The following is a 12988-nucleotide window of genomic DNA, read 5'->3' as shown; positions in this document are numbered from 1 at the left end:
GGGCGCTGCTAGAAAGTCGACCCACACCTCCGGCTCCGTTAGAATTATCCGGCTCAAGTCCGGCCGGTAGATAGTGCAGCGCAGCACCAACGGGTCTTGGCCCCCACTGGCCAGGAAAATGACCGATGGATTTTGCTAGTTTTTATTTTGAATGAGACACTTTTTTAATCACAACCTCACCAGTACGAGACATGCTGGTTCATTAGAGGTTTTCGACGCAGGTCTCCGTGGTTCGGCATGGATATGATGATGACGAATTGTCGGATCATGGTCCCGTCCACGTGAGGCTGTGTTGATATATTGCAATATTCTTCACCACCACCACCTCACACCACCACCCGTCACTATGTAAGCATTCCCCGACGTCGGTCATCAGATCGGTGGCTCCAATCGATCGGGAGATGGCCAAGAAATCTCCCGGATCAAAACGCCCGCTGAGGCTGCCGGGCTGCCGATTTCCCTGCGAACGAGGCAGCGAGGTTTTCTGAAATATAAAAAAAAGTGAGAGGTGGTCAGGCACAACTGCAGGACTGTGCGAAAGACGTGTCTCAGCACGGTGTGAGGCTTGTACCCAAACCGACGAATCAGGCCGGCCGTGCCCTTGCAGCGCATGGTTGCCCCGCCCTCTCATCGGTTATCCCTGGCGCCGTTGACGTAATGTTCCACTGGGGGATCCGATATGGAAATCTTCCATGGGTCATCAGCGGGATCAAAATCAGCCCAAAAGAAAATTTCCCATCTTGGAGAAGGTACGGGACCGGGGGATTTTGGGGTTTGGGTCACTCGGTCATAACCGTCCGTGCCGCCACTTGTCAAGCACCATCGACGATTGCGATCGCGATTTGGTTCGATAATTCCTTGCATAGTTCAGTCGATCTTTTGTACCTTTTTAAAGCTTGTGAGAGCCGGGGAGTCGGCCCAATATGGAAGCTCCGGGATATTGACTCGAGGCGGTGGGAGGCTGGTACGTAGTGGTGAGATTGAGGGAGGGGGCATGCGAGGTGGGGTGCGTAACTGCGTACTTTGTACTGCGTAGGATCGGGGAGCAAACCATGGTCGCCGACGGGACGGAACTGCATTCTGCAGAAGCCTTCCTTCCTTCCTGTAAGAGTGACTTGTGCCGTTTGCTGTGGTGTACGGAGTAATGTGTGCTGTACCCTTTGCTGTGCGCTGTTGTGCTGTTGTGCTATGCTTGCTGCTGCGTTCGTCCTAGTTTCCCCAGAAAATGCCAGCTGAAATGCCAAATTCCACTGGAAGCGACATCATCGACCTCGACACCTGTCCAATCGCATCCCCGAGTGCGCGTATTTCTTGCAGCCTCTGGAGGCCCGTGGAAGTCCGAAATGGCCTCACTTTGTCAGATTGGTCCCAGTAGTCTGGCCAGCTCATTGTATAGGACCCGTCAGCCACGTCTTGTCAATGCATTATTGGACCCTGATCGAGTCAATCTGGCATCCCGTCCATCGGATGGGAGGGGAGAGAGGGGTTGGGGGGGAGGGGGGGGGGGAAGAGGACCCCCATATACAACCACGGCGGCAGCGGACACCTGGCCGAGGAAGCGACATGGGCAGTGGGCACCGAGCAAGTGAAAGCAAGGCACGAAGCGCCATCCTCCCTGCGAGGGCCCTGTTACCCACCGGCCAGCTTTAATAAATGTGATGTGCAACCCGACCCAATGCTCCCACTCACTGCCTCCATATCTTGTGAAAAGGCATCAGTTGTTGAGAGAAAAGCCAGAGCCACTCAGTTCGTATCCAACGGGCAAGTGTAGTTATCGGTAAGATACGTAGTGTAATCTGTATTCGGAGAGGTCATCAATCTGTCAGTCCCGGCAGTCAGGGCGTCTCGCAAGGGTTCGCGTCGTCTCGCATGTCGCCGCCGCCTTGACCAGCAGCATAACGTCATAGTCCCTTTTCGGGCCACTGGGGTGTTTGCTGCCAACTTCTAAACCCACCCACCGGGCGACGCGCGCTTCCTGATTCCCAATTTCGAATTCCACCCACCTCTACGCACACGCACACACCAAACCAAACCAAACCAAACCAAACCAAACTCAGTCATCCATCACACACACAACACACACACACACACTCTCTCTCTCTCTCTCTCGCACCCGACACCACGATCCCCCCTTCCAAGGTTTTTGCTAGTCTAATTCCCCAGACAGACCAGACCAGGACAACCGCCGCCCGTTTCAGCCTCTGCTCAGACCCATTCATCATCACGCGCAGCCCAGCCATTGCTTTGACTTCACTTGTGGCCCATTTTTGTCTCATGTTTTTGATGTGCTAGGGGAGGAGAAAGAAAGGTTGCTCTTTTATCTCGTCGAGGGCTCCCACAGCGGATGCATGCACGACTGCCGACCCGAGCCTGCGCGGCCGCCTATACTACCGTCGACGTCACTGCTGGGATTTTTTAGCTCCCAGGAGACAACCGCATCATCAGCCTGAATGAGGGAATGCGAAGGAGAGGTCACAAACCACGACAAGCCAGGGTAAAATCTGCCTCCCGACGATCCAAGAAGGCGGCTGAGCTGAAGAGGACAAGGTTGAATCCTCCCACAACGACTACGACGACAATCCCACCAGATATCACGGGTGTCGCTGCTGCTGAAGAGACTGCTGTGACCAGGAGTGGTGTTGCTGATTCCAGTGAAGCTGACGATAGTGATGGTGGTACAATCTTGCGTGGGACTGTGTCGCTGATTGCAAAACTACAACAACAAATGACGGGGGATCTGGGGAGCAGCAGAGGGTTCCAGCCATCTGCCACCCCTGATCCGCTTTCTCAGAATCTGGGAAACAAAGCGTTAAAGTTCAAGGAGAGATATGACCGAGTGGACGAAACACAACAAGGGGTATCACCAACCAGTCCACCCAGGCCGCGCGATAACGACACCACGCCAAGAAATGAGATTGGTCCTGCACAGGCTAAGCAGGGTAGGGCAGGAAAGCTCGGTGGTCAGGCGGAGCCGAGGGACGCTCAGCGGAAGTTGGACGAGTACCGGGAAAATCTAGCTCGACATATCGAGAGACGAGAGGCTCCTTTGAGAGGTGAGGCTCTCGCCATACCTGGACCCGTTCGCGTCTCTCCTATTCAGGAGGAGATCTCACCACCGGCAATGTTCCATTCGTCCGGCTCAGACGTCACCCTGACATCGTCTACCGAGTCCGGTAATACCGTTCGAGGAGGATATACACCCGGCCCGGTGGCCGGCACGCCTTCCTATCCGTTTCCTCGCATGGCTCCTCCAAGTATGATACCACCATCGATACACCGGCCGTTCACGACGCTCTCGCCAACCGTGCCGCCCAAAGGTCCCCAGCACGGTTTTGATATCTTCAAAGGCCAGGACAGCTTTCTTTCGAACCCATCCACCCCGGCGTCGGCCACCACGTTTCTGCCCCCAGGATATTCCCAGTCTACGGGAGAGCAGTATGAGTTCCCAAGTCCTAACCTTTATGACCTAACATTGATGCTTGCCGCGGAACCGGGACTGGATGCGTGGTGGAACACGGTGGTGCAGATCATGGTTGATGTGTACAAGGCTGAAAGGGTCACACTGGCTGTTCCAGCAGATTCAACCGATATTGAAAACGTTCCATGGGGCCAAAAGGCGACTTACAATGCTCACAGGGAGGATGTTTTAAGCCTGGGTTATCTCGCCAAGGGGTCGAGTCTTATGCCGAGCAGTGTCGACGATCTTTCCGAAGGCCTTTCCCATCCTCCAGAGTCACCGACGCTACAGCAGCAACCGCCGGCCCGCCCGGAGTTGCAAAGCAGGCATTCCTACACTTCGTACGAGGACAGAAAGGAAGCACGCACTGCGGCCAACGAACGAGCGCCCCAGGCTGCCTCTCGACGACCTCATTTTCTTTCTAGGAGCAAAACAAGTCATGCGGCTCCCACACTCGAAGTTCATGACGATCTTGACGACCACAACACCACTGCTCTGAACCGGCAGGCTCTGGAGGAACACGATGCATTGGAGGAACAACAGCAACAGGATATTCCAAGCTGGGAGGCGCCCATTACAGCGCCGAGAAAGGGCAATGGCAAAATCTTGAATGTCCTGCAAGCGCTTGACTACGAGGCCGACCCGTTGATCGATCACAATGGGGTAATGAGGGTATTAGAGCGTGGCCGGGTTGTAGCGCTCACGAGGAATTACCCCTATCTTGCTCCAGGGTCAGCAGAGTACAAAGTGCCAGAGCCCAAAACACCCGCCCGGCCAAAATCCCCCGAGGGTACCCGCAAATCTGGGAGAAGGCCTCGATCTGATTCTGCCTCCAAGCTTTCGTCGCTTCTCAGTAGCGCTACCACCTTCTCGCCAGCCGTGAACAGAGCTCCCAAAGTCGGGTTGGACAAGAAGGGGTCTGGTGCTGGGTCCCGGATGGATGAAGACAGGCCAAAAGCAGCCAACCCACGCTACGAGGAATATGAGCAAACTCCACCATCACCCTGGTCGCAGTCCCCAGCCCCCTCGCCTGCGGTGCGGGCTGATCCTAATGAGAACCCGTTCTTCACCGACGCCATGGTGGACGAGGACTCTTTCAATCCTGCCTCTGCTCCTGTGGATTATACGGACATAAGGCCGCCCGAAGCGATCGGGATGGATAACTCATGGACTGTGCTGCACATTCCCCTGACGCACGTGCTCCTATCCAAACCGAATCCGACCTTCAAGCTTGATCCTTCTCTTATGGAGCAGAAGATATCCTCGCGGAACAGATCCGGGGATGCTTCTGCGATTCCCAATTCCTCACCGGAAAGACCTCCCAAGGAGAAACACGCGCCAATCGCCATCCTATCGATTCTGAGCCCCATCATCCCGTATCCTTCCAATTTTCGCCACTCTCTCGACCATCTCGCCCCCCATCTCGCCACATCCTTCTCCTTGTGTCGTCACTACACGAACCTCGAGATTGAGCTGAATGGGCTGCAAAAGAGGCGGCCACAAACCGCAGGCTTTGGCGCTCTGGGTCCAGATGGAAGACCACTTGCCGACCCGACTGCCCTCGCTTCACTGGCGTATGCCGAGGACGCAACTAGAGGTTCGTTGGCCGGCAGTATCACCAGTCCAAGTGACTACTCTGGGCCTTCTCGTAGTACGGCTGGCTCACCAGCAGGAACTCCCGGGTGGGAGCCAACGGCAATGGGATTGTTGAGGGGTGGACCTACTGCCAGCCCTGCCCCAGTGAACGCAGACAGCTACTTTAGCTCGATATCGAAAATGGGAGCTGGGACTCAGCGTCCTACACGGGACTCGAGAGAGGTTGAGAGGAGATCATCATCGAGGCTGTCGGGGGGCAAACAAGATGCAGCTTTGCTCAGCCCAGGACAGCCTGAGGTGATCGATGGTGCCCGTCGAAGCTCGGAAGAATCCAGGAGGCCGGGTGCCAAAGAGCTCAAGGATTCCTCGAATGAGAAAATCAATGCGGGGGCGGGGGATAAGAAACAACAGCTTCCTGGGACTCCAGGGGCAGCCCGTCCCCATACCCAGCTTCACTCGTACGGTGCCGATTTTGCGGCTACTTTTCAGTCTCTTCCTCCGAGCTCCACCATTAGCAGAGGCTCTGGCTCGGTAGCAGCACCTTCGAGGGCCGGGTCGTTGTCCCAGGGCGAGATGACACCGCCGTCGGACAAGCTAAAAGGTCTCATCTTGGACTCTTTACCGGCTCACGTCTTTGTCGCTCTCCCGCAAACAGGTGAAATAGTGTGGGTTAACAGCAGGTTCCTTTCGTATCGGGGCCAAACATCTGGCGATCTAGCGGCCGATCCCTGGGGGAGCATACACCCTGACGACCGGGACGAGTATCTCAAGTTCTGGAGCCAGTCAGTAAGGACAGGTGAGCAGTTTTCGAGAACAGTGCGCATCCGGCGGTTTGACGGTGCCTATCGGTGGTTCTACGCCAGGGCTGTCGCCTCCAAGGACAAGAGAGGTGTCATTATGCAGTTCCTGGGCTCCTACATGGACATTCATGATCAACACATTGCGGAGCTCCGGGCTGCGCGTCAAGAGGAAATCGAAGTGTCGGAAGCCAAGCATCGACTGCTCGCCAACCTAATTCCCCAGATCATCTTTACCGCCACCGAAGACGAGGGGATCACCTTCGCCAACGAACAGTGGCTGTCCTACACGGGCCAAACGTTTGAGGATGTCCTGGGTCTTGGCTTCATGGACTTTGTTCATCCTGACGATCTTGCAAAGTGCCAAATCCCCCCGGAGAGGTCACCAAGTCCTCTTTTCAAAAATGAGAACAAAGGCCACGCGCACTCTATCTCGATTGACAGGATGTCTATCAAGTCTGCCAAATCGACAAGGCCCTCGAGCACCGCCCCCGATGCCAACATTCGCGGCATCCACCAGGCGCTGTCCCGACATAACAGCTCGAGCAGCGGTTCGGTCTACGAGCTCTCGACTGCCAATCTTACCGAGCTTGCCAGGAAGGGCGTGATTCGCGTTTCGACCGACAGCAGCGGGCGGCTCTCGTACACCACCGAGATACGGTTGCGCTCTAAGAGCGGCGAATACCGGTGGCATCTCGTACGCTGCGTTGAGATCGATAACGTCGACTTTGGTAATGGTGTCAGTTCCTTCTTTGGGTCGGCCACGGACATCAACGACTTGAAACTGCTCGAGACGAAGCTGAAGGAGGCTATGGACTCAAAGAGTCGCTTCCTCAGCAACATGTCTCACGAGATCAGGACGCCTCTCATCGGCATATCCGGCATGGTCAGCTTTTTGCAGGACACGACACTGAACGAAGAGCAGCGCGATTACACCAACACGATCCAGACCAGCGCCAACAGCTTGCTGATGATTATCAACGACATTTTGGACCTGTCCAAGGTGGATGCGGGGATGATGAAGTTGAACTTTGAGTGGTTCCACACCCGGTCGCTGATCGAGGATGTGAATGAGCTGGTGTCGACCATGGCCATTGCAAAACGTCTGGAACTCAATTATGTTGTGGAAGAGGACGTTCCGGCGTGGGTCAAGGGAGACAAGGTCCGTATCCGCCAGGTCCTGCTCAATGTCATCGGCAATGCTATCAAATTCACCAGTCAGGGGGAGGTTTTCAGTCGGTGCAAAGTCATCGTCCCTGAGGGTGTCGAGCTTGGGGAAGCTGAGATTATGCTGGAGTTTTCTGTGATTGACACGGGCAGGGGCTTTACCAAGCAGGAGGCTGAGCTGATCTTCAAGCCCTTCAGTCAGATCGATGGAAGCAGCACTAGACAGCACGGCGGAAGCGGACTCGGGCTGGTCATTTCGCGCCAGCTGGCTGAGCTGCATGGTGGCACCATGAACGGCACGGCCGTGCCTGGCAAGGGGTCCACGTTTACGTTCACGGCGAGATTTGGGCTGCCGACTGACACGGACCATCCCGATGGCTCGGCGGTTCCTCAACCGACACCTGGGCTCATGCGGGAGGTTAGCGTAAGCTCGACAGAGTCTGCCGTGCGGGATTCCTTCCAGCATGTGCAGGCCATCAGCCCGCAGACGACAGACTCGGCATACAGGTCACCGACCATGGCTTCTAGTGGCAGCTCGGAGCTTTCCGGAGCCTCTGGTCGGACTCAAACTACCGAGAGGTCGTCGCTATCTTCTGTCAGCGGACTGGCTCGTTTCAGTGAAGCTGCTCGAGCTAGCGGGCAGGACCTGTCGCAGATGAAGTTGGAGATGCCGGCCCACCGGATATCTCCAGGTACTACCCCGATGCCCCTGGACTCGAAACGGTCAAGTGTTGCGGCCAACTATCGCCCGCCCTTGTACTCTATCTTGATCATCTGCCCACAAACGCACAGCCGGGAGGCGACTACCAAGCACATTGAGCAGACGCTGCCCAAGGACGTCCCCCATCAGATCGTTGCGGTATCATCCGTGGATGAGGCCCGCGGTTTGATCGGTGGTGATGAGTCGGTGAATTTCACGCACATTGTTGTCAACCTGCCCACGCCTGAAGATATCATCAGTCTGATGGACAGGATTTCGGGATCGAGCATGCTGGGCAAGACCAGCATTCTTATTCTTTCGGACTCGGTCCAGCGACAGGCAGTCATCAAGCAGGTAGCGGGCACAAAGTATGACGACATGCTCTCCGACGGCAAGGTGACGTATATCTACAAGCCAGTCAAACCGTCGAGGTTTGCCGTGATTTTCGACCCGGGCAAGGAGCGTGATCTGAGTATTGATCGGAACCGCTCGACGGCGCAGCAGTTGGTGGAATTTCAACGACAGAGCTACGTTGATATGGAAAGGCGCATGGGCAACAAGGGATACAAGGTGCTGCTGGTGGAGGATAACCCGGTTAATCAAAAGGTCTTGTCAAAGTATCTGAAGAGGGTTGGAGTGGAGGTGGAACTGGCGGCGGATGGGGCCGAGTGCACTGATATGGTGTTTGGGAGGGGGAGGGGGTATTATTCGTTGATTCTGGTATGTCTTCTTGTCTCGTCACTTTTTTGTTTTTTTTTCCCCATCACTAACCACGAACAGTGCGACCTCCACATGCCCAGAAAAGATGGGTATCAAGCCTGCAGGGAGATTAGAGCGTGGGAAATTCAGCACCTGATGGAGGACGAGAGGACCGGGAGGAGCTTTGTTCCAACAAACCAGAACTCAAACAACAAGAACAGGACGCTGCCGATTATTGCGCTCAGCGCGAATGTCATGAGCGACGTACAGGAAAAGTGTGTGGAGGCTGGGTTTAGCGACTATGTGGCGAAGCCGGTGGATTTTATTAATTTGAGCCAGGCGCTGTCCAAGTTTTTTTGAGGAAGGGGAGGGGGGGAAATAAGGGGATGATGGGATGGGAGTGGAACAAGTTGGAATTACTATCAGGAATTATTCGATTACATTATGGCAACACACAACAACAAGACAAGGGAATGAAAGGGTTTTTTGGGGGGGGGGATCAATGATTATCATTAGGACAGGGTATTTATTTGTCTGGGCTTTTGGGCAGGTTTAGGCAAGGGAGGGAGGGAGGGACAGTTGGTGTAAAACTTTTTTCTTTGTCTTGAGTTTTTTTACAACAGGCATATCATGATGTTTTGTTTTATTCGTTCAACCCTTTTTATTTTTCTGTATGCGTTTTTTTTTTTTTTTTTGTGTTATATGCATGATATCCCAGGGTGTATTTGGGTTTGGGGGTTTTTAGGGTTTTTATTTATGATTGGTGTTTGTGTTAATGGGGAGGAGAAGTTAAGAGAAAGGGGGGGTTGGGAAGGGTTCAATTTCTTATACGCTTTCTTCTTTTAATTGTTATACATCCATCCTCACTTACTTGCTTACTCACTTACTTACTTACCTACTTACTTACTTACTCATCAATCATCATGGTGGAAAGAAAAACATCGCTTTCATAATAAAAAAACGGGCAGGAATTTGGCAAAAGAAAAGAAAAGGGATGTACGTACCTAGCATTTTAGCGTGTTTTTGGTGTGTGTTGATTAGGAAACAAAGAGAGATATGAGCATTGGGATTCTGTTTTGATGGGATATTTGTGTGTTTAGTAGTGGTGAGAGGTTGGTACTTTTGGGATGTGGTGAGAAAAGGGGGTGGTGTTTGAGGAGGTATTTTTGGATGGTGGGAGTCTGAGGGGTTTTGGTTTGGGAGGGTGGAGGGAAGGTGAGGGAGGGGTGGTTTGGGGGTTATATCTCGGGTGTAGTTGTTAAGGTTGAGATATGGGGTTTGTAGTTGGGTTGGATGACAGCCGTTGTCTTATACCAGCCCGAGGCGGGATGAGTAACTGACGAGAATTATCAGAAGAATGAAGGGAAAGGACAGTTCAAGTCGACGACTACGACGCAGCATAGTGGTGTATATATTCCCGCTAACTCCCCTTTCTTTTATTTCCTATTAAAACGATCGTTCATCGAGTCGTGCGCAGCAGTAGTCCTCTGCTAATAGACCTTCTGCAGCCGGCACATAGGACCCTGGTGGTGGTTTACCGCCATTCCCACTCCCAAGCGCGCTCTTACACGGGCTACGAAAGATCTCCTTGATGGTCAGTGCTTATCTGGCTCTTTCGAAAGACGGAGAAAAACCCTAAGCCGGAGCATGCTCGCGCGTGGGCCGTGTTTTGCTGGAGGCGCTGTGGAATTCAATCCTCCTCGTCGTGGCGACCCAGGTTCTAGAAGCTCTGGATAACCGGCTGCGGGCAAGCCCACTGCAGCTTCAATGCCCGCACCATGAATAAGTGGCCAGCTTTGTGTCTCTGTTGGTCATCCAAAAACTTATCGAAGACCCCACAAGAATAAAACCCGAATTCTTAAACCAAAATCTAAAAGGAATTACAACTCCCTATCTCCCAGCATACCACTCACTCCCTTCTTGACGACTAACCCTCTACCCTTCCTCATCTACCAACGTAATTATACTAGAAGAAGCGGAGTCTGGGTCTTGTCCTCGTGACGTCTTGGATGAGTCTGGGTTGGGTCTGGGTTGGGTCTGGGGTAGGTTTATTTGTATTAGAGTCCGGGTTATTAGATGCTATTTTCTCGTTTTAATATGGATGTTTATCGTCTGGGTCCTCTAAGTTGAAACTCGTTTAGAAATCTCCAAACAGGGTTTGCAGGTACCTGTATACAACATGCCACCTCGAAAGCCGTTAGCAAAGCGCATGTAAAAGACACCTCTTCAAACTCTAGGTATCCTATAAAACCCCGACCTGCACTCATCCTTCTCACCCAACTCTTCCTCGCAATGCATATAGGTATTTGTCTCGAATCATGGGCAAAAGTCTTTCCGTAGTCAAGATACCGAGAAGCCTCACAGCCCCCATCACGTCTTCATCGTCAGGGGGTCCCCATATGTTGATTGCATGCCCTCTTCACCAGGTGTGGACTTGTGCGGTATTCGGCAATGTCCTATCTGAGCCAGCTGATGTTGAAATTGGAAGTCATGTTCTGTCAGACTTTGTTGTGTTTCTAGAACTGTCACTGTGACATTTCTCTCCTGAATCTGGGGGTGTCTTGGGTTGGTCCAATTGGTAATTATTCGGTGCGCGGAGGCAAGAGTGTCGATGAGTAGCTGATGGGATGGTGCTGAGGGAAGCACGTACCTACCTACTCACCTAAGGTAGCAAGATTCCAAAGAGTTTAAAGATAAAATTCCTCGCATTTATACTTTCTGGGTATGGAGTTTGGCAGTGAGTGGTACATAGGTACGGCAAGGAAATCGCATAAGTCGAGAAACCATCAAACTCGAAAAAGCCCAGTTCAAGCCAGGTTCAGCCAGCTCGAATGGCCAGATAGGTATTATCGTCAGAATATGTGTTGACGCTTTTTGGGAACGCGTATTTTTGGTTCGGAGAATAAACCAGCAGTACAACCCATCCTCAGCTCATCTCACCACCACTCAACTAGAACTTACTCGCTGTTCTTCTTTCTTCTTCCTCCATCACAAGTCCCCGGCTCTTGTCATCGTCTTCTGATCTCCTCTCATAGAGCTCAATCCAGCCACTCCGACAACTCCTCACAACAGAGAAAATGTACCCCACCCCCCTCCCCCTTCCCAAGCCATAGGCGTCAACCCCGAACCACCTCTGATTCGTCCTCTGTCGCTCGCCACACTGCATCCAGGACGCGTGGTCACACAACCCCAACCCTCACTCCCTCCTCACACGTGTCGGAGATCCGCTTACCTATCATCTACCTATCTACATTTACCTACCACCTATACCAGCAAAGTAGCCATGTCTCAGTCTACCCACCTACCCTGCTGAAACGACGACGACGGGGGAAGCAATCGGGCAGTGATACTTTTGTCGCCTCTTCATGGGCCCCTCTCTCCGGTATTCGACGACTGAACCCGGGATGAAGTAGGCTTTTCCAAGCCGGCCACCTTAGTCTGTTGAAGGGCTAGCAGCGAACAAACATCATCTTCCTTGAACGAGAGCCACGAAGAAATCCCAGCCACAGCAACAACAACAAACCCCTACATCATCCACCAGCTAGGCCTCGGAGCCAACCCCACCTTTTATTCCTCTCCCCCCATCCCCAATGTGTTTGTCTCGTCCAGTTGCAACCCGCCTCGCCGTCCCTATTCGGAAGGTCCTACAACCTTGCGGCCCCTCCCAGTGAACAATGCGAACGGACACACATGAATATCGCCAAGCCAGGAAACAGGGCAGTGGCTGATGTGTGCAGTGTGTGAGCCACACCCTGTTGCCTATACTGTCCTCGTCCATCCTACTAGTCTGTACCGGCTTGGCAGCCCATGCTCCCATCGACAGAAAAAGTGGCGGGTTCGAATTCCCAATATCAATATGAGCCCTGATATCAGCAACCCCAGTTTTATCTGCTAAAACTAGATCGGTTCCAGACTTTGCCAATCTGTGGTATTGCAACTAGAGCCTAATAAGAGCTCCATTGAGGAGAGAGGAGAGAGGTCACAGGTGATCAAAGGTGTTGTTGACCTACATACGACACTACTTCCCTTCCCCATTGCTTGGGACCACCCGTGCCACAGAATGTAACGGCATGCGGTAGAAACAAGAACTGGAGGCGGAGAGCATTGTTCTGGCGCTACAGCCAGTGTGGTATAGCTCACGTCCCAAGTCGGAAAAAATGGGGGGGCTGTTGTATGCTTGACCACCTTGATACTTACCTTGCACCACCCACCCTCTTCGCACTCGCCTTGATACGAGGGTAACAAGGGTGGTTTAAACTTGCGCAAAGTACCGGCAGTGGCCTAATAGGTAAACCGAGAGTCAGCAACAAAAAATTTCATTATTCCCACAGCCAGGAGCAGACGTTCAGGGGGCGGGGGTGGGGGGCGTACTAGTTGCTCAGAGGAGGTCCTTTCGGCAGGGTTTCTAGAATTGACTTGGCCATCCATCCCTCATGCTGCAACCCGCAAACCATCCAAGCAAGCAACCACAAAACACGAGGCGGGAAGGATGAGCGCGAAAATACGGTTGAGCAGCGCTTGGCACGTCCACCAGTCCCTCGGGCGGAGCTTTGCTTGCTGCACTTCTTCGGC

At 53.1% G+C, this 12988-nt stretch overlaps 1 protein-coding gene across 1 annotated transcript; it reads left to right on the top strand.

Moving 5' to 3' along the window:
• The first annotated feature begins 2018 nt into the window (after window positions 1–2018).
• Window positions 2019–9515, top strand: QC764_308880 (uncharacterized protein). The gene is made up of 2 exons (XM_062945998.1): window positions 2019–8437; window positions 8498–9515. Exons 1-2 carry the CDS (start codon window positions 2459–2461, stop codon window positions 8774–8776), a joined length of 6258 nt encoding a protein of 2085 aa, XP_062802045.1. The 5' UTR covers window positions 2019–2458; the 3' UTR covers window positions 8777–9515.
• The last annotated feature ends 3473 nt before the right edge of the window (window positions 9516–12988 follow it).

This window comes from Podospora pseudoanserina, chromosome 3, assembly GCF_035222485.1.
Source record: "Podospora pseudoanserina strain CBS 124.78 chromosome 3, whole genome shotgun sequence".
Classification (NCBI taxonomy): domain Eukaryota; kingdom Fungi; phylum Ascomycota; class Sordariomycetes; order Sordariales; family Podosporaceae; genus Podospora; species Podospora pseudoanserina.
This window is presented reverse-complemented; position numbering and strand designations above follow the sequence as displayed.

What these genes read in the sequence shown, in the direction of transcription:
- QC764_308880 (XM_062945998.1), top strand. Translation starts at nt 2,459, where the DNA reads ATGCGAAGGAGAGGTCACAAACCACGACAAGCCAGGGTAAAATCTGCC. An exon ending in GGTATTATTCGTTGATTCTG is followed by an intron (nt 8,438 to 8,497) that starts GTATGTCTTCTT and finishes AACCACGAACAG; the next exon opens with TGCGACCTCCACATGCCCAG.